Genomic DNA, 25844 nt, shown 5'->3' with positions numbered 1-25844 from the left:
GTGAACATCACTTCTGTATACAGGATCTGAAAAGAGATTTTGTCCACTCCCTGCTTTTCCCCCATATAATCTTGCACGCAAATAATGCAGATGCGCTGAGGTCTGGCTCCATCCTGTATGCAACTTCCATAGAGCTGCAGTATAGGAATACTAATGCCAGCCCATCTTTAAGAGTTATTGAAATAATATATCAAGTTATTTTAATACTTAAGTACTGTATACTGCTAGATACTTGCTTGTTTCATTTTTATACTGCTCAGTAGCCTGAAGGCTTCTGGGCAGTTTACAAAGTTACAAACCAGTTATAAAACAGACAGCATATAACAATAAGGCAAAGCCACTAAAAAGCCAGCACAACAACAAGCCCACCACTGCCATAATCAGATTGGATCACAGGCACAGCAGTTATATAAAATACAATATTAAAATTAGAATTCAACTATTAAAATACCTGGAGAATAAAAAGGTTTTCACCTGGCATCAAAAAGAGAGAAGGGTAGGGATCAGTCATACTTCTCTGAGGAGCTCATTCCATAAATGGGGTGCCACAACTGAAAAGACCCTTCTGGTCACCACACTCCATACTTTCATCGGAGCGGACTCCTTAAGAAGGATCCCAGAAGATGATCCTAAGGCCTTCTATATATGGGATGAGGCGCTTCTTCAGATAACCTGGTCCCAAGTCATATAGGACCAAATGTTAATACTAGCACTTTGAATTCGGCCCAGACTTCAGCTGGGAGTCAGTGCAGCTGAAAAAGGATTGGCATAACATGATCTCATGGGCCAGTCCTTAGCAACAGCTGTGCTGCTCTATTTTGAATCAGTTGAAGTTTCTGGCCCATGTAAAGGGCATTACAATAATCTCTCATTTGGACTATCAGAGCACAGATTACTGCAACTAGCCTCTGTCTGTCTAGATAAGGTCATTGTTAGCATCTCAGCCCAAGCTGATCAAAGGTGCTCCATGCTACTGAGTCCACTTGAGACTCAAGCCACAGTTCTGGATCCTGGAGCACCCGCAAACTCTGATCATCCTCCTCCTGCCCAGTCAAGAAAACCAAATCGAGAGTGTGTCCTTTTACGTGTGTCAGGCTAGTAACATGTTGAAAGCGTCCCATAATTGTCACGGTGTTTATGGCATCCCGATACAGACAAAGCAGCCTTGGCATGGAAGTCGAGATCACCCAGAATCATCATCCCGGAGTCCTCAACTCCAGGTCCAAGACCACCTCTCCCAGCTCAGGCAGGGTGGGCAGTTCTCCAGCAGAATCCCTAGTCTGTCCCCAGTACCCAGCACAGGTTACAAACACTCAAGACCTGCACCCGAGTGAGCAGAAAGTCTAGGGAAGGAGATCACATTCCTATAGACCATGGCCACTCCCTCTTCCCGATCCACAAGGCAATGTTAGTACTGCACTGAGTACCGTGGCAGGCCCAGCTGAGTGTGACCCCTCTCGTTTCACCCACCCAGTCTCATTGATAAAAACCACGTTGGCTCCCTCATACATAGTTAAGCCGTTAATGAGGGGGGATCTTATTTTGGTTGGACCTGGCATTTAACAACAGCTGGTACCCTGAGGGTAAGCTGGTTAAGGGGAGCACCAGAAGAGAGAGCAGCAGTAAGATATCTGCCCTCCTTCATTGGCTTGTTGATCACCTGACGTCATACTGCCCCCTACCTCTGACCACATTAATGGGAGAATCCCCTTGCTCCCCAAAGACCCCAACAGCAATAACAATTACTACGTATTTTTTCCTCATGTATGGAGCTCTAGATTTGTGATCATTTTGTGTTGCAATTGCCAGTACTTTTTCTACTCTGTCAGGTATGAGAGTGAAATTCATGCATTGTGTAAGCAATTCATGTTTAACCAACGAAAAACTATACTCCCATTTCTCTGCAAATGAATCTTCATCTGATGTTTGCAATGTATCTAACAATGAGCCCTCATATTCTCTATTTGGACTGCCTGTCACAGACTGTAACAGAGCTGGAACCAGGTGGAACAAATTTTAAACATTGACTCCTATGATAGTTTTTGTGGAACAGTAATAACCCTCCTTAATGTGGTCATGGTAACAGTTGGAATTGGAAATGAAGCCATTTGTTTGGGGATGGAGAATAAAACCAGAAGAAAATTGTCCAGTGGTTCTAATTCTTTGTATAGACTGCGGCATAATTTACTTAACGGTCCTCCCTCCACCCCTAATTTTCTAAAGAGATTTCAATGTTGTTTCTTTGCCCTACAGAATTCAAAGACAGATAGCAGAATAATTTGCAAGCGCTGCAAGACATTGTTGGGAGAGGTTATGTCCTCAGGTACGAAATTTGAGAAAGAATGTAAAAACTAAATCTTGGTAGGCTGCTTTTGCCAGAGCCTGCTAGAGCATGGTGCATGCCTGTGCGTGTTTGTGTGTGTAAGATTTAAGCATCTTTTAATGCAGCTTAGGTTCTTTCCCTCAGAATGTTACTTATATATCTAATTAGGTGTCCACAAATTATGTTTGGGCTTAGTAAACAAATTCTGCTAGCCATCAAGACGACAGAAAAAGTGTTCTGAACACATGCAACTTGCTTTCCATCAGGGAAGAGAAGTTTGCTCCTACCATAGCATTAAGGCAAAAGGGGACATTGTCCTCCATAGGCCTGAGTCCCTTGCAGGTCCTTTCCCCATATTAAGTAGTGTCTCTACTCTCCAGACAAACTTCAGCATAGCATGGAAAACATCAGCTTAAACTAGGGGGCAGTTCTTCTCTCTTCCAACAAAGCAGCTCCAGACTTTTCTCCTTTTCTGCCATAGTTCCTTCACAATCTCCAGAGAACAAAACAGAGGCCCCTTTTCCTTTCTGGTGGGAAAGAGGGAAGTAGGAGAGAAGCCAGTTGCAAATCAGGCTGGGCAAGGGAAAAAGGTTGAAGGAAATAAAGAGGGGAATTGAAATAGCTGCCTGCTTTTTTCTAACCAGGCAGTTGATCCATTTAGACATTCTTTAAACAACTTCTCGATAGAGTAAAGTGGCACAGGTGCTAGATGACTAGACGAGTGAGGGGTTGCACAGGCTCTTTAGGGACTGTTGCTATAGAAACAGAGACACAGGGAGAAACACTGGTGAGGGTGAAACTGGGAATGATGAGGCAAGTCACCTCGCCATCCCTGGTCAGACCACCAACTACATTTCAGTTTTCTCAGAAAGGAAGGAGAAGGGGAGAAAAAGGTTGTTGCGCAGAACTGGAGAACACAGTTGTCTTCCAAAATGTACTCCAGGATTTTCTGGCAGCATAACTTAGGTGCTGTAATGCATCTTTACTCCCTGAGCATTTTTGCTTTTCTAGCTTTCTGGCCTGTTGGACAGCGAGTTTGCTGAAGGCTGAAAAGCTCTTGGGAAACACAATTTACATCTTTTTTTAATGGCCCCTGCTGCTGCTGTGCTTTGAACAGCAGTCTGACGAACAGATTTAGCAGGTAAAGATTTTCCTTATCACTGTGCCATGAAAAGGCTTGCAATGAGGTCTGGTAGAAGTGATGACATCCATTTTTATCAGCCTTGTGTAATAGAGCAAAACGTATGACATCGGATGATCCCTGCTTGAACCAAATGAAAGGCCCATCTTGTCCAGTACCCGCTTTCCCATGGTGGCCAGCTGCATATCCCAGCAGGAAATCTTTTAAGCAAGACTTGCATAATAACTCTTCCTGTCGTTGCTTCCCAACACCAATTATGCAAGGTGTATAGAGAATGCATCAGGATGTTTTCTCCCTGTCTCCTAATGTGATGATCTGGGGTCATCCCTTGAAGCTGAATGAGAATAGTTCAGGACTGGTAAAACGAAGCCCTCCTTATAGTACTTAGGTTTGACAAAGTGGTTAGAAGATTGGACTGGAACTCAGGAGATCTGGGTTCTAGTCCCCACTCAGCCCTGCAGCTCATTGTGTGGCGTTGGGCCCATCACACAGATTCTCAGTCTAAGCTACGCAGAGGAGGAGAGCCATGCAATCTGCAGTGGGTTTCTTGCAAGAGAAGAAAAGAGGTGTATAAAAGCAATCATGTGGTGGCAGTATAGATAAACTACAGAATTCTCTACCACGAAATGTAGTGATGGCCATTAAATTGGGTGGCTTTAAAAGGGGATTGGACAAATTCATGCAGGAGAAGGCTATCTTTGAGGAATGATGATGGCTGTGTGTCGCCTTCTCTATTGAAAGCAGTGTGCCTGGGCAACATGGGTGGGAGGATGCTGACGCTCTGATGACCTATTATTATTATTATTATTATTATTATTATTATTATTATTAGAACATTTCTATGCCGCCCCTTGCTGAAGCCTATTTGTGGGCTTCACAGAGGTGGCTGGTTGGCCACTGTGTAAATGGAAGTTTGGACTAGTGGGATACTTGTTTTGATTCAGCAGGGCTATCTTATATTCTTAACTTACTTCTGAATCCTTTCCATGTTTAGATCAAGAAAGTCCTACTGCTCCCAGCATTAGCCAACCAGGCTTGCTGACTGGGAAGTACTGGGAGTTGCAGGACTTTTTTTTCTGTACAAGCATGCAGAGGATTGCACCCTTAGTCACTGTGATGAATTATAGGTTGGCAAACACAAATCCCTTGATCTTGGTGAAAAGTGATGCTTCTCAGCAGGCTCAGAATCATCATTTCAGGTTCTGAGGCCCAGCTGGTGAAATAGCTAGCTGGGCAGGTGCTCTGTTGCTCCTGCTCAGTGCCGGTTGCCTTCACTTTCCAAATGATAACAGTTGGAAAGTTCTGCTAATAAATAGCCTGGAAAAACATGCAGGAAATGAAGGTTGAAAAGCAAGTGCCATTTTGACATATGATCCAGATCATTCTGACTCCCCAAAATGGTTGTAGGTTTTTGAGCATGCATGGGATACACATTTCATGCATTCTCCCTCAGCCCATTTAGATACTTCTCCTCTTCCCAGTTTCTTGTAGTTGGCATCAGGTTTACGTAACTCTTTGTGCCATTATCATGATCCAGTAAGACTTACGTTGGTTCATTGTGAGTTAATATAATATAAAGATACTTATTTAATTTTATTTTTATCTTGCTTCTAGGTGTCGCAAAGTACTATTTCACTGAACTATTTGTTCAGCCATCTGAAGATGTTATCAACATGATACCAAGGTGTTAATGCAATTTGCACATTTATATTAAAATGTTCCTCATTAACCATCTAAAGCCAATGATGTTGGACTGTAGCTCCCATGATTCCTCACTATTTACTATTCTGACTAGGGCCAATGGGAGTTGCAGTATAGAGAGTCACACATTCCCTACCTACCCCATTCTTAAGGTTTGTGGTACGTTGTAGTAATTAAACCTCAGTCCTGTATCCAGGAGTAATTACCTGGTAGTAAGCCTAACTGAAATAAATGGACATGACTTTGGCGTAGACATGTATAGAATTGTACTGCAATCACACAGTCCTGTGCAAGTTTAGACAGAAAGGCCTTCAACTCCCACTGGCTGGAGCATTCTAAGAACTGTAGGCTTTTTCTATCTAAATTTGCATAGGATTGTGCCTTAAGGTTGCATTTTGCATTTTCTCTAAAATGTGGCATTACTGAAGAGAATCATTAAAGTCAAAGCTTATTTGAATCTTATCACTTGTTTAGATGACTCATACGACTGATTAAGGGATGCCAATTTCATTGTTCCCCAGTGACCAAGAGATAAAGCAATCTAGAGGTAGTATATTTCTTCCTAATAGGAAGAAATATTCATACCATTCCTTATTCATTTACTGCATTTGCATAATGTTCCACATCTAGACAAATTCCAAGGCAGTGAACATTAAAACAGATAAAAGAACAAAAACAATGCATTAAAAACAGAATAGTATTAAAACTTTGGTCAGCAAGAAAGGCTTCCTAGAACAAACATGTCTTCAGCAGGCACTGGAAACAACATAGTTTTGGAACCTCCAGAGACAGGGAATTCCTTAGAAGTGGAGCTGCTATGTTGAAGGTTCTTCTATTGGACTCCAACTGTAGGTCCATGTGGAACCTCTAGGAGAGGATGAGTAGTGTCCTAGTTCCAAGTTGTTTAGTATTTTCTACACTACTGCCAGAAACTTAAATTTGGCCTAGTAGTAAGAGTTCCTACATGTTCTTCCTTGAACTGAAAGTTCAGTTCAGGATTCTAGCTGTATCAGATTATGTTTGGATAGTCCATCTGTTCAGCAGAAGGACAGATGAGAGTAGGTGGAATCCCCTGCTTTGCTTGTTTCCCTAAATCAACCCAACATGATACCTTCTGAGTACAGATCCCATCATCAACTACCAGGGTCGTTTGGCCTGCTTGCTTGGGATGATGGACATTCTAGTCAAATGTGTCTGAGAGCTGACACATTGGCAAAGGCTGCTCTTGGGATGGTGGGAAGGGATGGTATTGAAGAAGGTCTGACAGACTGTTAGTGCACTGCTGAACCACTTACATTAAACTCCTGATGGTCAGGACTTTCCTTTTACATATGTATTCTTCTTGCTGGAGCAGAATTATTGGGCCTTGCAAACCTCAACCCTTCTCTTCAAATAGCATGTTTAATCATTGTAATTCATCTGTTATAATTTTTTACTATGTTCTGCCTTTTTTACTACCACCCTGAGAACCATCAGCTGGAGCCCAATGTTAAAGACAGACACTCAAAATTAAAGCGTCCTGAGGCTAGGAATTTGTTTTCAGTAACAGAACTGAACTTGAGCTCTCACTGCTTTCCACAAAAAGCTGCTCCTCATTAGCAGGCCAAATCGCAGAGCCAGAGGTATAGATGTCACTGTTAAACACTTGAGAAATCCCGATCACCCCAAAAGTTACTGGTAGATCTAGCTCCACATGCTGTTGATCCCTCTTGTACATTATAAAATATAATACAGTGAATATATTGCAAAGCCAAATCCACCATCTTATTGGAAACACAATTCCTTTGTTTTTTCTGGGTTGCTACCCCAAAACAGTCCCACTTCTTAGTCTGCCCTTGAAAGCCCTCTTAGCATCTTTGCAGTGTCCTTGTGACATCAATGTTTGCAGCATGCTTACAACAAAATTAATAATTCCCAACCTGAACATTCATTTGCTCTTGTAGCAAGTCTTAGGGTTAATCAGCATCGAATTATGCAAACTTAATGTTGCTTTAATTAATTTCTGCCATGAAACATGTAATTGCCAATTACAAGCTGATATCTAGCCATCTTTTTCTAGCCTATGCAGTTCTCAGCTTCGATTAAAGCATTCAAATTTTTAATTGGAGGACCTCTTTTAAATAAAACATTTAGGCAAGCCGGTCTGAAACCTGGACAAATGGTGGCACATACGACACCATTGCCGCAGTACGCTGTGCTCACCTTGCAGCACCAATATTATATGATAACTTAGACTTTGTATACATGTAAAAAAAGTCAAAAAAGATCTTGGCATATGTTGTGCATCCATCACGCTGAGCATCAGAAATGTAGCAACGGAAAAGAATAGGGGTGCACCAGGGGGAGCCGTCACAGGTGGGAGTCCATAAGATTCGGTGATGCGCAGTCCGAGGCTGGCATAAGCTCTGTTGGAACGTGGGGCTCCAGCTTGCCTCAAGCTGTGGGCCTCGCAGCTGCACGCAGCAGGCTCGCAGAAACAGATGCTGGCTTTTGGTTTTGTTAATCTGAGGCCCTTGCCTTGGACTTGTGTCCTAGCAGAAGATTAGATTAGGTGCGGTGGTTTATTATGTAGTCAGGAGGAAATGTTCTTATTAGCATAGAAGAAAGATGAGAACAGAGAGGTGAGGAGAGTGGATTCATTACTCTACTTAAAGAATTCCTCTGCTTTTGTTTCTGGACAGTAGCACGATAAATAGCACTTTGTTTTAAATATAATAAATTATGTAAAACCAGCTTACCCCACAAGGTGTCTTGAATGAGACACGACATTCATCCTGTTTTGCTACCCTGTCTTGTCTTTTTTACTTTCTGCATGTTTGCTTCTAAATATTTTTGCACAATTTCTACTGGTTGAGATGCTGCTAGGAAATGCAAATGTCTCATCTTTCAGTGTAAGCTGGCCTGCAGTTTTCCTGTTTTATAGTAATTTGTTTTTTCAAATCATGCCAGTTCTGAATTCATTATGTAAACTGCCTTTTCTTTTCCAAAATAGGTCTGATTTTATACAGAGTGTTGTAGCCCAGTGCCTTGTAGAGCTGTCTGCTGCAAGAAGCACATTTAGGTTCAGCATACAAGCAACCGATGGGACAGTCTACATCTTGGTAATTCACAGATTTATATAGATACATATTTGTACAAAGATACCCAGTGATCTGACACTGAATCTCTTTACCACATTGGTACAAAACTGGCCAGTCTGTCAGTTTTGCTTTTTCCTGTGTGGAGTTTTTAAACTTGAGATTCTTTTTCCCATTTATGAAGAAATTAGTGAATTTTGTAAGTTCCTGTTAGAAGTGATTCTCACCCCTCTACACTAGCCAAATTGAGAGGGTACATCAGTTCTCACCCTGGACAGAGCTGTGCTGTATCTGTATGTCATTCAGCAACTGTGAAAGTGGCAGGACAGGGCTGTCAGAAGAGAGACGTGGCAACTCTAATTCAGCTCCACAAACCACAGTGGTGTGCCAGAATGGTTTGGTAGTAGCTAGAATGCTGGACCAGCACCCAGGAGATCCAGGTTCTCATGCCGCTTACCCACTCTCTGCCTAACCTACTTCACAGTGTTGCTGCGAGGATGAAATGGAGACAAGGAGGACCACGTGGGCTACCCCGGGTTCTTTGCAAGTGTCAGAAAGGCAGGATATATATGTGGTAAATGAATATATGTGATAAATGAAAGTATGAAAAAGCCAGACTTTTAAGAGCAAAGGTAGCCTTCCCCAATCTGGTGGTCTGTAGCAATTTTGGACTTCAGTTACCCTCATCTATGACCTTTGGGTATGCTGGCTGGGGCTGATAAGAATTGTAGTCCTAAGCTGCTGAAAGTCACCGTGTTAGGAAGACTGATCTAGGCAGGGTCCAGTAAGGACAAATTTGTTAGCTTCACTTTCTGCTACAGTCATGATGCTAAAAGTTCTTTCCATCTCCTTCATGAAGAAATTGTGGTTAAGTTGCTTTCTAAAGACAAAATAAAATTCTCAGCCATCACTATTGATATCTTTAGTGTGTCACCTTTGCTAAGCAGGCATACCTTAATTTTACCAATGTTCACAGTTTTAGAATGTTATTCTGTACACATTAACCTGGCGGTGACCCTTATCTCTAAGTAACTGCGTATAGGATTCTACTTTGTGAGCTATTGTAGGTGAGTGAGATTCTGTAATGCGGGAGTTTCTTTTCATTTCCTCCTCTCCTGCATCACCTGCACTTTATCTCCACTCGTTCTGTGGAAGATTGTTCAGGGATTATATATTGTTCAGGGAGTATTCATTATCCCAACAGTGTCCATTCCACTAATAGATGGACACAACCCTTAGTCTGTAAAGGCTTGAGACATGTTTAGGATTGCACTGTAAGTACATTCTGTTAGAAATTTTAACATGTTATTCTATTACTATGGCAACCCCACTTCACCTGAAGGGCCAGAATTTCTTTCCCATTTGCTATAAAACACCATGGATTTGTAAAAATTTGGCTTTTAGTAGACAGTCTATTGGTTTGCATGGGTAGTTCACTAGACTGGGGATCTAAGGCTGCAGTTCTAAGTACACAACCAGAAAGAACGCTCATAGAATCTGGTGGGACTTGGTAGACCTGCAGAAGTATAGCTTGAAAGTCATAATCTTGGGGCTCCTGGACTTCAAAGATTCACTTCTCTATATGTTCGGTTATATAAGTGTTCTCCCTCCCATCTATGCATGTAAAACAGTAAACTAGGAAGAGATTAAATGGGGAGGATCCTGTTTTCCTTTTTAAATGCAATTTGAAGAATTGTCTGCTATTGACAGGTGTGGCTGCTGAATTCTGATACACTGTTGATGGAATCTGCAGGAAATTTGGAATCCAGTAATGTTTTTACATTACTTGAGTCGACTACATCATCTGATTCAAGGTCATCAGAGATTTGGAAAGCTATTAAGGTTCTTTACCATCCGTGCATTAAAAACAGAAATAAGGAGTAAGTTCCCACAGTACATGTATCTTCTATAAAATACTGGAGTTGCTGTATTGCTTTAATGTGAAATGGAATTGCTACAGTTCATCCTCTGTTCAAGTCAGTGAAATATTTTGTTTCATCTAACAAAAAAAAGGAAAGAAAGGAAAGTTTATCACTGCCCTGTTAATGTTTTGCAAACATGATAACAGCATGATTATATAGTATCTTTCACTGATGACAGAACTACTAAACTACTGGTTTTCTTTTCTACCTATTAGTTTCTTGACTCTGCCTTTCTTTGGCCTTCTGTGGACACTATGAGGTCGTAAGAAATTGTCTGCAGCGTGCATGTTTCAGGGGTGCATGCAGGGTCAGCTGAATACATCTTGCTGCTTGAAATGGAGGGGCAGGAGTGCCCCCTGCCTGCCCTTCCCAGTCAGAGTATCAAAGGCCAACCATGCTATTTTGATGCAGAAAATGTCACCAACATTTCTTCCACAGCAGCAAAAGCACAGTAATCATTTCACACCTGATCCTGCACCCGTCTCACTCTGCTTAATAGGAGGCCTCATTCCCTCTGATAATAAACTTAGGTTGCTGATACTGATGTTTAGGAATGGAATGGGACCATCCACCCAAAGGAACTGATGTTTGTATATTCAAGAGACTCCCTAGTATGCAGAAATTCCTAAATTATTAAAGAAAAAAAACATTTTGTCCTCTGTGAACTGAAGCGTTAGGGTATGGAGAAAGATTTTCTGCCATATAGTTATATACCATCTTTAAGGAAAACTTTATAGGACAGTTTAGAAAAATGTAAAACCATACAGTATCACATAATAAGAATAGTAAGGTTCAGAGAAAATTATAGTAGTTTGCAAGCACAATCATGAGGAGCCCTCCCAGGGTTTCCAACTTGTGTTTAAAATTCCTAGACAGAGGGGCTTGCCAGAATTCCCCAAAGAGAGAGCTCCATGGTCTGGGGGCCACTGCAGAAAAGGCCCTAACTCTGCAAATGAAACCGAGTCAGTGAAGGACCAGAGTGCTGGGCTTGGCATCAGCTGAAATCCTGAGTAGATTCATTTGGTGAGAGGTCATCTATTAGAGCTCAGGATTCAGACAGAACTGTGATAGTGAGAAGATATTGACCCAACTCACTTAAAATATGCATCTTTCAACGTGTGGGGATGAGGATTGGTGGACAGTACCAACCAGGATCCATGTACTTTCCATGGCATACCAGGGGAATGCCTTGGAGATAGAAGGGAAAATGGCTCATACTTCCCTTCTCCCTTGCTGAAAGTGCACCCCCCCCACAATACACACAAAAACTTTAAATGGCATATCAGAGTTGCTATTCCAGGCTGGTTAGGGAGCTGAACAAGTGTTCTTTCAAGAGCTGGAGTTAGATATTGCAACATGCTGTTGCCCGTTCCATTTGTGGTGTTTAGAATTTGAAGGCACACCTTCCATCGACACAGAGGCCTGCTTCATGTGAGTGGTGAAGGAAAAGAAGCCATGGTGGTTTCCTTTTCCTGCCTCATGTATGCCATCACATGCCACCTCAGTTCCGTACTTACCACTGCTGAGCGTGGGTTGCCATGTTGTCGAAACCCAACAGGTGGGTGGCAGGGCGGCTTCCAAACCACCTGGTAACCCATGGCTTGTTTTAGAGTTCTTGGTGATTCAGAAACCACACCTGCTGCTTGCCTTTGTGAGTTTAACAAAACAGCAACCCACACCTAGCACAGCCACAGGCTCATGAAGGGTGGCTTCCCTAGTTGCCTTCCCTAGTTGTGTGAACCCAGCCAAAACTTCAGATAGCTCCTTTTCTCCTGGCAAACTAGCACTTCAAACTATGGTTTTATTTTAATCTTTAAAGAATTAAATTGCTCTTTAGTATTATGCCAATCCTCTGGGCCTAACAAAGCACTTCTGTGAATTAAGTTTCCTTTACAAAATGTAAGCAACAAAAATGCAACCATTCCTTTCCTGAAACCAGTAAGAACTCCGGCTGCAATTGCTTTCTGTCGTTCGCACAGAAACATAGCAGAACTTCTCTGTATGACACCCACGGAGCTCTGCTTTTTTGTTACTGGCAAAGTGCAACTGACACCCTCTAAGCTGAACAGAGAATGGGAATCTGCCTGGCTGGTAAGTTTAAAGCTTCCCTTGAACCTCAAAGGAAGAAGCTGCAAGCCTCCTCAATAGGCATGGATCAGCACGGCACTTTTGCCTTTTCTAATCGATTCCCTTACTCCACTTTGTGATTTGTACCCATTGTGCTATCTTCAAGTCTGCTCTCCTCTTGTGTGTTGAGAGCACAGTCATGGCATGCACACCCCCACTTCTGCATTTGCCAGGAGATGTGCACAGCCATGGACAGGGGTTGAATCTTAAACTGTACTAAGTATATGTAACTCAAGAATCCATAGCTGAATATGGATCCATCCATATACAATCATACAATTGTATAGGCAGTAGTTTCTACATGTTTGCAGTGCATTTTTAGTGCTATGACAGAGAAATCTAATAAATTCAACATGGAACTGGTCAAGAGGGAAAGGTCATCTTGACCATAGGACTGTATTTAGAAACCTGTGCCATTTCTGATGCTAAACACCCACACCCCATCACAACAAACATGTACTAGTATTTGGATGAGCTCTCAACTTGAAAGCCTTCAATTATTTCTGTTTTGAGTTTCAGCCTTATCAGTTCATGGTGCAGGACGTCAGGCATCCCAGTTTCGTTCTATGAGGGTCTCTAGAGGACTCCATCCCCTGATATTTTGGTTGTTCCATAGCTTTTGCATAGGTATTCTCCCAGTCTAAAAGGTTGAAATGCTTCTCCTGAGCTACTGGCAGTAACTACTTCAAGCTGGTGGTTGCAGTATATTTCTGCAGGTGGCATGCCTGCAAAAACACCAGTTGCCAAGCCGCTGGGGCGGGCAAAGGTCTTGCTTGAAGGATCTTGTGGACAGCTGGCTGCTTTTATGTGAATGGAGTGCTGGACTGGATAGACCAGAAAAAGTGCTTGCACCTGACACACCCAGATCTTCACGAAGCACTGCATGGTCCTGAGATCAGGCAGCATCAGTGTATTCTTGGGATTATGGTGCACTAAAATATAACAAACAGATTTTCCTGCTCTAAGATAATAATAGAAAGGTGGGGATAAAAACACCAGAAGATAACAGGGCACTAACCATGTTGTATGAACAGTCAAAAAAAAATTCCACTAACTAGATAAGATGACAGCATGTTAAAAGTCATATTTGGAAGACTCCTTGTTAAAAAGAGAGTTGCACATCAATAAAAGTATCCATACTGCTGGGACTGGGCTTAGTTTCACTGGGTTTTAATTTTCCTTGCCTTGTTCTCCGTTTAATTTAGCATGTTTGCATTCTCTGACTTGGAAAAAATATTGTGTATCACCCTTAATGTGGTAAAGAACCAATTTACATGCTAATCCTTTTTGTACTTCTCAAAGCAACAGATGTAGTAGAGAATGTCTTTAAATTTGCTGATGGCTGGCAGGATTGCTTTGTAACTTTCCCTTCCCCCATCCCCTTTTCTTTTTTTTATCACCACTCCATGCCTGGGCAAGGATTTTCCTGATCTTTTTGTTACTTTAGGAACACACACTGGAGCTGGAGCATCCTTCACCAGCCTGGTGCTCTCTAGTGTGGTAGGGAAAAAAACTTCACTCTTTGTTTATATTTATCCAAGTGAGTGGGTTTACAAAGCAAGCACACCAGCGATTGCAGCGGGGGGAGTGGAAGCAGTCAAATTGTCCTGGACAGCAACAAGTGTCTCTCCCCTACACATAAATGCCCTTTGCTTATATAAACCGAGAGAAATAGAAACCTTTCCAATTACTGCATATGTAAATTACAACATTCAGAGATGCTCCAATAACACATACTTATTTTGTTGCTTTGATGTTGATTTACAACAGGCACAGATTCCATTTTCCATCAAAACAAAATGTGAGATTACATCGTAGGTTATCACAGATAGGTGTGATTTACTGTATCCTGAGTTTTCTAATGGCCTTCTCAACGCATACATGTAATCTACATTCAGCTGGTCACGCTGATCAGAAAAAATATTAAAGGCCTGAAATATTTCCTACTTCTACATCAGTTATGTTGGATTACAATTCCCAGCAACTCCAAGTCACTCTATCACTTGGGGTGGGGGAGGGCACCAGGTTGGAGAAGGCTGCTTGAGGGGTCTATGAAGAATATATAACCGAGGAACTTTTTGCCTCCTTTGTATTTTTAGCCTAATGGACATTTCTCCTAATGCTTAGGAGAACCAAGAGGATGTTTTGTTTTGTTCATCTGAGTGATTAGACTGTGACATGGGCTGACATATGTGGCGAAACAAACTGTTTAGCCTGAAATGTAGCTGAAGAGGTGCAGGTTGATGTGTTCTATGAGGAACAGCTGAAAGAGCCAGATATGTTCAGCATATTGAAGATTAAAAGGATATGTGATGGGTACTTTCAAATATCTAACAGCCTGTCACTTGGAAGATGGAACAAGCTTGTTTTCTGTGGAGGACAGTACCAGAGTAGGTGGAAATTGAAAGAAAACGCATTTTGGCAGAATGGTTAAAAAAAAAAAAAAAGGATTCCTAATGGAATCCTGCAATGTTTGCCATTTTGGGCTCAAGGGGTAGGGTATAGAATAAATAAATGCATAATAAGAGTTATTTGAAAGTGGAACAGACAGCTTCAGGAGCTGGAGGGAACCTCTTTGCTGGATGTATTTATACAGAAGATGGACTCCTGTCTGTTAGGGATGTTGTAGCTGCAAGGTTCCTTAACTGAGCATGGACCTCCACCTCTGCTCAGGTGTTTACCTCTATATTTTCTCTTACTACACTCCCCTGAGTTCAGACTGAGTTGATTATTCATAAAGCCGTCCTGAGACCCTAGTGGGGGACAGGATAGAAAAGTGTTTAATTAATAAATAAATAAATAAATAAAATGCAGGTGCTTTAAAAACAAAATCCCAAGGTGCATGTCCCCAAGTCCCCTTAGTGTGCCTGTCAAGATTCATCTGTCTGGTTTTGTGATCTTGGCCCTATGGCAGTGATGGACACACATGCTCTTTTATTGCTATAGACTTCACTTTATAGGCTCTCCTATAACAGAGTTTCTATGGCTTAAACAAGGACAAAATTCCAAGAGAGCACAAATAGAGAGTCAGAGTGACAGCTTTAAAATGGAGTAGAGCTAATTTAACTCTCCAACATTACATTTGAAACACAAAAGTGGACCTTGTCCCTAGTTGCCTTTCTCCAGCTTGTGTTTTTCTCTTCAGGTTTTTTTGTTGTGTTGACTTAGCAGACCCTACTGATAGGAAGAAGTGCAGCACACTCACTTGTACGCATGCAGTTTCTTTTGGACTCGAAGCTGCTCATGGGACTGTTGTTGTTAGTTGTGAAGTCGTGTCCGACCCATCGCGACCCCACGGACAACATTCCTCCAGACCTTCCTGTCCTCCACCATCCCCCGGAGTCCACTCAAGCTCTCACCGACTGCTTCAGTGACTCCATCCAGCCACCTCATCCTCTGCCGTCCCCTTCTTCTTTTGCCATCTATTGTTCCCAGCATTAGGCTCTTCTCCAGGGAGTCCTTCCTTCTCATTAGGTGGCCAATTTGAGTTTCATCTTCAGGATCTGGCCTTCTAAAGAGCAGTCAGGGTTGATCTCCTCTAGGACTGACCAGTTTGATCGCCTTGCGGTCCAAGGGACTCGCAGGAGTCTCCTCCAGCACCACAGTTCAAAGGCCTCAATCCTTTGGCACTCAGCCTTCCTTATGGTCCAGCTTTCACAGCCATACATTGCAGCTGGGAAAGCCATAGCCTTGACTATACGCACTTTTGTTGGCAGGGTGATGTCTCTGCTTTTTAGTATGCTGTCTAGATTTGCCATAGCTTTCCTCCCCAGGAGCAAGCATCTTTTAATTTCTAGGCTGCAGTCACCGTCTGTGGTGATCTTGGAGCCCAGGAAAATAAAATCTGTTACTACCTCCATTTCTTCCCCATCTATTTGCCAGGAAGTGATAGGACCAGATGCCATGATCTTAGTTTTCTTAATGTTGAGTTTCAAGCCAACTTCTGCATGCTCCTCCTTTATCCTCATCAAGAGGCTCTTTAGTTCCTCTTCACTTTCTGCCATTAGAGTGGTATCATCTGCATATCTGAGGTTGTTGATATTTCTCCCAGCAATCTTAATTCCAACTGGTGATTCATCCAGCCCCACCTTTTTCATGATGTGCTCTGCATATAAGTTAAATAGGCAGGGCAACAGTACACAGCCTTGCTGAACTCCTTTCTCAATTTTGAACCGATCAGTGGTTCCGTGTCCAGTTCTCACTGTTGCTCCTTGACCCACATACAGGTTTCTCAAGAGTCAAATAAGATGGTCTGGTACTCCCATCTCTTTAAGAACTTGCCACACAATGATCTGCACAATCAAAGGCTGTTGGTGTGATCTACACAATCAAAGGCTGTAGCATAATCAATGAAGCAGAAGTAGATGTTTTTCTGGAACTCCCTAGCTTTCTCCATGATCCAGCGTATGTTGGCAATCTCTAGTTCCTCCCCCTCTTCGAAATCCTGCCAGTACTTCTGGTAGTTCTTGGTCCACATACTCCTGGAGCCTAGCTTGTAGGATTTTGAGCATCACTTTGCTAGCGTGTGAAATGAGTGCAATGGTGCTGTAGTTTGAACATTCTTTGGCATGGGACTGTATGTAAGAATAAGACTGGCCCTGTTTTTAAACCTTATTTATCAGTGTCATTGGTATCCTGCTCAGAGTGGCAGTTCTCCATTTAGCTGGTTGTCCAGTTCATGCCTGCTAAACTTGCAGCATTTGACTTCAGCCTATTTCTTGGCTTAGTCAAGTTTGCTCGTTCTTCTCATTCTGAGGGATCTCTTTCCTTTCTCATTCTGAGGGATCTCTTTCCCCAGGCAATGAGGCAACACATAGTAAGCACAATGATGTCAAGATGCTACTTAGTCAATCTTACTTGGTTCCATGCTGATGTCATTAAAGCAGGTGGCACTCATGTGGGTGAAAAAGCAAAGCTTCTGCGATTGACCCAGCCAGTCGGGAAAGCAGGGCAAAAGTAATAATAATAAAAAGTTTCCTTTAAAAAACCCCAAACATTTTTGTTTGCTTTGGTTTGTTTATAGGGACAAAAAGATTTCCAAAAGGGGTCACTAAGTCATCCCACTCTTACCTGGCTAGATTTGACAGCACAGCAATGAGAGCTATTTCAGCAGTAGGCAAAGTATACCTTTGATATATCTCTTATTACCATTATGGCCATGATCCTTTACTAAAAAGTGTAAGAGTGCGCCACTTCCCCTACCACATAAGTGGTGTGGTGGTTACAGTGTTGGACTAGGGATCTGGGAGATCAGGGTTCTAGTCCTCATTCAGCCCTGAGGCTTGCAAGATGACTTTGGTTCAGTCACTCCCTCTCAGCTGAACCTACCTCACAGGATGTTCCATGCAAGAGGAAAAAGTACAGGATATAAATGGAAGGCAATAATAATATTTTAGATTCTACAGATTCTTCTTGTTTGTGGTAGTCTTGTGAGAAATCTTTCTGAACCTGAATAAAAGGCTGGTGTAGTTTCTACCCTTCCTCTGGGGGTACCCTTTGAGGGGGAAATAAGCCTTTGGAGCCTGAGGAGCAATATCCAGGGTATGTACATATGACTGCAGTGTTGGTGGGGCTCGTTCTCCATTGCAGCTTAAATTTTGTGCTTTACTGGAACTATCCATGATGGTAAATGTACTTTGAGGATAGGGTTAAGCACCATGGAGTTCTCCTGTAAAAGCCGCAATGGACAAGGAGATCCCATCTCAGGCAAGTGCATGGATAGCTTCAAACGGTGACAACCTCCTAGTTTATAGAAAGGTGGTTTATAGTTCCCTGTCATGTGAGCATTTTGTATCCACGTTATGAAGGAAGCGACCCAATAGAGTTTTCTTTTTCATTGCAAAAGTTTTAGCCATGATGAACATGCTTCCAAAAACTCATTTGCAACTCTACATAGCATAAAACTTAATGACAAATGTTACATTTATTGCTCATTTTATTGAGAGAACTTATTAGAAAGGGAGTGTGGGCTTTTTGTTTTCTTGGTGTTTGTAAATCTCGCAGCAATTAGTAAGCACTTTTCTAATTTGGAAATGTATTACATAGGATTTCACATATCAAGTTCTTAATCCATTGAAAGTCATTACTGATCTCCAGAAACATTATGTATTCAAAAGGCAGAATAAGATATATTAATGAGAGTTCTGATACTCTTTATTCTGCTTGTCTTCTACATTACAGAAAGCAGCACAAGTCATGTTTTGGCCAAATCCCCTTTTTATATTGTCAGAAGTGCTCTTGCATCATTAGTAGGAACTGCAAGACAGGACATCTCTTGGGTATCAGTGGGATAATAAATCCCATAGAAATCAAAATCATTTAAACTTTCATTGCAAATACTCTGCCAACAAGAACAGACTTAGAATATAATGATTATACTGTCAGACAAAAGTGCTGTCAAATTACACAAGGACAGTTAAAAGTTAAGGCACAATCCTATGCAAGTTTAGTCAGAATAATAACCTGTAACTTTGCTGGCTGGGGCATGCTGGGAGTTGTAGGTCTTTATGTCATCTGAATGTGTGCCCTTGTCTGGGATGTTTTATCCTACATAGAGAGACAGAGGGTGGGAGGCAGAGAGAGAGATGCTGTGGTTAAGAGCATGAACTGGATTCAGGTGATCTGGGTTCTAGTCCCCGTTTGGCCATGGGGCCAACTGGGTGACCTTGAGCCAGTCAAAGACTCTCAGCCCAACCAGTTCATAGCATTGTTGTTCTGGAGATAAGATTGAGAGCAGCAGGAGGAGAATGATGTAAGCCACTTTGAGTTCATATTAAAAACTATAAAATAATTACAGTTATTTAATTTAATAAATAAAATAACTATATGGCAGACCAGGCCCTCACTGCAATCCAAAATTATACATGTTTGTCTTTGGGTTCTGTGTTTCAGATTAACATTGAAATTTGGCCATAATCCTTGATCAAGCTGAAAAGGTTTGGGGAATTATTTATTACTAGGAAATGTATTATAATTTCTACAGTAACAATCCCCTAAAATTACAAAATAAAAAGTAGCTGATAAAAATAATACTAATTTGTATTATTATGTAAAATATATAAAACATTTATCCAATTAAAGGGGTGGGAACAGATACCATACAAAAGGCCATCAGATGCCATTAAAATTTTAAGAAATATGACTAACTTTGCCTAACAAGTTCTACAGTCTGAGTGTACCCACTGAAAAGGCCATTTTTCTAAACCTTTTAAGGTGGGCATTTGAGGAAGATTTCAGTTGCTGAGCATGTGAGAGAAAGCTTTCAGTTACTTTGTATAGCTCCAGGCCAATTAGGTCTTTAATGCTAACCCTAAAATTAATTGAAAGTCAATAAAGATAGTAGTAGATTGTGAAGACAGTAATTGATAGCTGAGCCCTGAAATTACAGTGAAGTACTTTTACAGTGGCATAATATGCCTGTGGCACAAACCCTGAGAATAGGTGAGCTATAATAATGATGAGAAGGAGGTTGAGGGAAACAATAATAGTTCCAGTTAACACTTGAACCGGGCATCTTGAACTGGATGCTTTTCAAGGGCAATTACTGTCATCTACAGCAATATTGGTGCTGAAACTTTTCCCCTGATGTGCTAGTTCTCTACCCGTAGGGTTTATGAATCAGCATTCACCCAGGCATCCTCCTACAACCTGGATTTGTTCAAACTTTGAAAGTTAAATTGATGGACACCCTACATGTAGCAAAAGCTTGTCCTTTTGCATCTTCTTACCCACAATCACTGGGCTAAATGTGACACGATGGGAGGAGCACAGATTTATGCTTGTCAGTTTGTGAAACCTAGAGCTTAATGCCTCAAAGAAGAGGGGAAAAAGTGATTGCTGTTTTCATTAGCTGTGTGCAAAGCTCCCTGATAGTTGGATATTTGCCTTTGTAATTTTGTTTACTTGAAAATGAGATTATGATGTCTGAAAATAATCTATCATTAGCCACAGCCTGCAATGATTAATTCATAATTGGCTGCTTTACATCCATTTCAAATAGCTAGGCACATGAATTTCGACAGTCTCTTCCCTAAGGCTGCATTAGTCAGCCTGAGCTCAAACTGCTTGGTCGACATTTTTTCTTCTCCAAACTTGTATGCAAGTGTAAAAATTTTATGAGGTGGCTTTAACAAGGCCCACTGGGATTTGGGATTATTTATCTTAAGCTCTTATTAAATAAAAAAAATTTTTTCTACATTTAGCTAGGTAAAGTAAAGCTCCTTTTTTAGAAGCTGGTCTGTTGTTTTAGGAGTAAATAAGATTTGACAGAGTTTCACGAATCAAGGCGACAAGAGTTTTTTTTCTTCTACTCTGCTAAAAGTATTTTTCCAAGATAAGTGTTAACTGTGACAACGTATCCCAGAATGCTTAGGTTATTTCTCTAGATTAGAGATCTTTAGAAGAAACAAACTGCCTTTTCTTCCAGGAAATAATGAGTTTTGATAAGTAGAAAGTGAGGCACATAAAGAAGAATTACCCCCATTATGCTCAAACAGCATAGGGTATTGGAAAAGGCTAGTACCCCTCAAGAAAGCCACACTGGACACATGAGAAGTCTTGAAAAGGCCATCTTACTGTGTTGCTAAAATAGATAAACCCACTGAGGAATATCTTTCTCCCTCCACACCCACAGCAAGGAGCATAGAAGTGATATAAATATTATTCTTTTTCCCCTATTTCAGCCTTCCCCAACACACCTCTCACCCCCCAGGCGTGTTGGAAGGGGCCAGATCTGGTTTAGTATGGTACAGTGAGAGTCTGGATTGTGATCATCCATCCAGACAGAACTAGAAACTAGTTTGAACTGTAAGCCTATAGACTATGGGTTATGTTAATTGCTACCTTTCTTGAGCTAGCTTTATCATAAAAACGTATTGCTGTGTAGATGGAAAATGAAAAAATATGCATAGCTCTAAATTAAGGTTTGGCTGTTCAGAAGGTGAGCTTAGGTTTTGCCTTCTAAAGAAACTGCCGTATTTTTCGCTCTATAAGATGCGCCTGACCATAAGACGCACCTAGTTTTTAGAGGAGGAAAACAAGAAGAAAAATATTCTGAATCAAATGGGCACATAATCACAGGCACATTCCCCATCACTTCCCCATGAGCTGCACATCTGACAGACTTACTGCACACACGTATTCACTCTATAAGACACACAGACATTTCCCCATACTTTTGAGGGGGGGAAAGTGCGTCTTACAGAGCAAAACATACGGTATGTTTTGATGTGATGTCTGAATCAAATTTGTGCCAGAAGCTACAGATTATAAAATAGCTGACCAACTTGCAATCCAACAACATCTGGAAGACCATAACTCCAGTGAATCCTTAGTATTGGCTAGGCTGACTGAGGCTGATGGAAGTTGTAGTCCAGCAAGTTCCCCACTCCAGGTATGGTGATTAAGATTCTTTGTTTTGGAAAGGGTTGGCTTACAAGATGCAGGATGTGAATTGCATAAAATCTCAGTGTGATTGGCAGCTATGAATTGGGAACATTTTTAACATGAAACTTCTCACAATTTAACACAGTCCTTGTCTCTAGAATTTCAGAATATTCACAATACAGAACCAACTACTGGAATGTTTAAAATTATGGTGTAATCACAAACCACACAAAATTACCTAATGAAATCTTCTGTGAGTTATGATGATATTATTCCTAAATGCCTACTGGATTTAGTTAAGCTTCTTTGGTCTGAGGTTTTGCTCTATTCATGGCCTAGTTTGCTGAACTATCACACCTTTTAAACTTCGCTGTGCTGTCACCTCATTCCTGTGATGTTCCCACTTATACAACAATAATGACATTTCATGATGCTGCCAAGTTAATATGTTTTCCTCCTCTTACTATGCTGTATAAATGTTAATGAAACCTCAAGAAGAATTGTTTCCAAATGTCCTGAAATTTAGTATATCACTCTTTGCTAAAGTGGAGAAGTAACTGCGAACCAATACCTTTATTAAGCCAACTAATATACTTTTATCTGTAAACTAGTTTGTGATTTATTAGGAAGAATGAAATGTTACATTTATAATAATCTAAAGGGTTACAAAGTAGTGAGCAAAGCACTTCTGGCTGCACATTGAAAATGTTTTACCTAATTCTTGTCTGAGATTGATTTCCAGCTCTGCTAATACAAGGACTGTTTCTGCTATCCCTCTTTATTTCTGACCTCTGCCTTCAAGGAGCAAAGGTGGTATCTTAGCATTGAAAGCAGTTTGGAGTAGCAGCTGGATGTTATATTTCCTTTAAAAATTCAGGAAGGGCTTAATTTGGCCCAGTAGGTCTTGGAGAAACCTGAATCTGTTTTGCACCAAGCAGAATCTGTGCATGCAATATGCATATCAATGCCCACATACAGTCTTAAGAGCTTGTAAATACAAACCAGGATGGTATGTTTCTTTCAGAGCGCCTTGGTTCCCCCTCACTGCTTTTGGCTTGTTTATTTAACATCCATCCTGAAAAATAGTTCAGGGGGGACTTGCTGACTATCCTGCCACAGTTTGGTTTGTTCTAATAAAGGTATTGCCTAAATGCTAATTTGGGGACTTCTCCCAAGGCTATCTGTGATTTTATTTTGGTGACTTGGAAAGATTTATTTGAGAGCACACACAGTGGGAAGTAATTGTCTTGGAACAGAAGGCTTGTGGTTGGCAGGTGAAGGGGAGAAAATGCATCATACTGCGTTGTTCTTTGGAATCCCATTGGGCTACAAGCATCTTTAAAAGAGGTGCATTTCATAAAGTCAGTGTTACCTTATTTTCCACCAAAGTTGACGCATTTGTAGTGGTGATTTTCTTTTGTTTTATTAAACCCACAATGCACCTCCACTATAATGGGCTCCTATTCATCCATGTTTCAACGTTGCATGCTCTGAAAACCTGTATAATGAGCATCTGTTGAAAGTAATGATATTCTTCATCGTACATCACTCTGCAGGGAGTGTATATGCAGGGCAGGTTGCCAGACTGTGAGGAATACAAGAGCATCAGCATTGTTTAGTCCAGTGTTCCAGCTTACAAGCCCATATAACCATCAGGACTCTGACTGAAGCTGGAAGTACTTGGGGGCCGTTCTTCCTTATACTGCCCAACAGTGCAGGAGGGCTTCCTGCATTGCCACTGCCCCCGAAAGGTCCAGTGTGCAAAGGGATCTAGCTTCTAAAGCCACAGATGCTGTGAGACTTCATGACCCCAGGTGTCGGGCAGCAGAGTTGTCCCATGGCAGCAGCAACCTCTTATGACTTCCTGCTCTGCACATGGCAGCAGGCTGGTCACCAGCTGCTTACTGCTCTATCACTTTCTCCCTCTTACAGCAGAATCATGAATAGTACATGATCCCAGACCGCTGTGGCAGTTCAGTAGCTTGAGGTCATTGCATATGTAGCAGCTGTGAGGAGAGTTTTAGAAGGGTGGGTTCATCACTGGGCACCCACCACACGCGTACACACTGGAAAGTGGCCATCTCCAGCCTGGGGCCTTCCAGATGTGCTGGACTGCACATCCCATCACCCTCAGCCAATCTTGTTCTTGGTAAGAATTTCAGTGCAACACAGTCTGGCAAGCAGCGGGTTGGGAAAAACTACTAAGTACAAAATGTTTGTATAACTCAACTGTTGAAATTCTCAAAACAACTTACAATAACATGCATGACCTTGATGAACTGTGGTTATTTATTTCCACATTACAGGTGTGTGGGGTGGTGAGGTACCAAAATAATGTCTTGCTTGAGGCTAAGTCAATAACTGAGGTATGAACCAGTGGCTACTTTCGCACAGTTAATATTCTTGGTCTCTGCACTGGACCAGCCATGCGCATGCCAGTTACCTACCATTTTACATTCATTTTATAAACCGTCAAGTTACTATACTGCCTTAACAAATATTGTTAGAGGGACAAGGAGAGTGCTAAAATAAGTGTTACAAACAATTGCCATATACTCTTTATAGCAGTCAAGAGCAGTGTGTGTTATTAAGCTGTACTGTACTTCTAGCTAACCTGAAGTTGTTCAACTAGCAGTGTAACTGATCAAGATGCCTCCAGTTTGCTTCTCTCTCGAGTAGCTGAACTAAGTTATCATTCTTTGTAGTCTTATCCAGCACCTAATATCTTACTGTTTCTCATTAACATAAGAATTTTCAGAAGCTGTGGTTGAAATGCAATAGCCCTGGCCTTTGTTCAATGAGCAAAGCAATTAAAAATGAAAGAAAACTCCTTTTAAAGCACTTTTTTTCCTGAGTGCTATTTGGGACTCCTTTAATGAGATGCTCTCTGACTCACTGCTGAGATTGTTGTAGATTACATTGCGTTCTGGACCTGAATAAGTAACTTTTTGCATTGAACAGGTATTAATGAGCAACTACAGCTGGTTTCTGTCTGTGCTCAGCAGGAACTGCACCCCTGCATTTTATTCCCTTCTAGGATCCACACTGGAGAAGTGGCAGAACTTTATAAAACCTTATCCTGGCATTTAAGAGTTCCAAGCAGAGGGTGAAACATGGACAGACAGTTCTAGAAGCTTAGCTGTGTTAGTTCCCAACTTCTCACTGTGCATCTATGTGCAGCAGCTATGTCTCCCCAATCCCCACTGCCCCAGGGCTCTGACCCAGATTTTAAAAGCCCCCCTGGCCCCCATTCCAGGGTCTTGATCTGAATAGGGGCAGTGTACCTTCCCTAGAGTAAACATTTTAAAAATATGTACCTGCTAGACACAAATTTAAAATGTCAGTGTTGGCTTCCAACGTTTTTTAGCAAAAAAAGAAAGCGCTGTGCAGCACTTTAGGTATGGACATGTGTGGGCAGAACTGTGCTCCAGTTCATCTTTGAACTGGTAGTGTGGGCCCTCATTTTGCAGGCTGTATCATTACTGTGGGTTTTCCTCATGCACATTCCTATTATTCTTAGCTTGCCTTGTTTCTGCTGTGCTTGTTGTTCATCATACACATCTTTCCCCTCCCCTGTCCATTTGTCACCTGAATTTTCTTTCCCTCCAGCACTAAACATGCATCAGGAGGCTTAGTGTCAATAAGTTATCATTTAGGGATGTGTGGACAGAGCTTGCTTAACACATCAGTTGCTTTGAAGCCATGAGGCATAATATGGTTTAAACTTGGGCGATCTGAGTTCAGCTCTCGACTCACTCTGTGGTTACATTTGTGTGGCATCCGTTTCTATATTTAACATGTGATTGTTAGGATAGCATAGGCTCCAGGAGAGTACTCCCGGTTCCTCTGGCAACCATTGTCCCCAAACTTTCTGCTCTCTTTTACCCCTCTTAGGCTGCTGTCACCTGACTTTTCTCTGCTGGCCTTTAGCTCTCTTTATATTTGTTGCTCCTCCATTTCTGTGCTTCATCCACAGGAGGACAGGGATGAAGGAGGTTTTCTCAGAGCAAGGCTTATCCATTGCATTCCCAGAGCAAGGCTTATCCAATTGAACCCTGTGATTTCCGGAAATGCTAGAAACTCAACGTTATAATGTATGATAGTAGAGGACTGTACTTTCTTGTTGCTGCTTTAATGAGTCTTACAATCAGTTCCTCCATTTTCAGACC

General features: G+C 41.6%; 1 protein-coding gene across 2 annotated transcripts in view; it reads left to right on the top strand.

Moving 5' to 3' along the window:
* Nucleotides 1-25844, top strand: part of UBE3D (ubiquitin protein ligase E3D) — a 75652-nt gene that overhangs the window by 10627 nt on the left and 39181 nt on the right. For both annotated transcript variants that reach the window (XM_044422111.1, XM_044422110.1), the window contains exons 5-8: nucleotides 2254-2323; nucleotides 5079-5148; nucleotides 8158-8266; nucleotides 9953-10122. In XM_044422111.1, the coding sequence (XP_044278046.1) occupies nucleotides 2254-2323; nucleotides 5079-5148; nucleotides 8158-8266; nucleotides 9953-10122 (419 nt within the window). The remainder of the gene's footprint in view (nucleotides 1-2253; nucleotides 2324-5078; nucleotides 5149-8157; nucleotides 8267-9952; nucleotides 10123-25844) is intronic.

This window comes from Varanus komodoensis, unplaced genomic scaffold (genome assembly GCF_004798865.1).
Source record: "Varanus komodoensis strain SLA01 unplaced genomic scaffold, ASM479886v1 scaffold12, whole genome shotgun sequence".
NCBI lineage: Eukaryota > Metazoa > Chordata > Lepidosauria > Squamata > Varanidae > Varanus > Varanus komodoensis.
The sequence above is the reverse complement of the archived record's forward strand: the minus strand, read 5'-3'. Positions and strand labels throughout refer to the sequence as shown.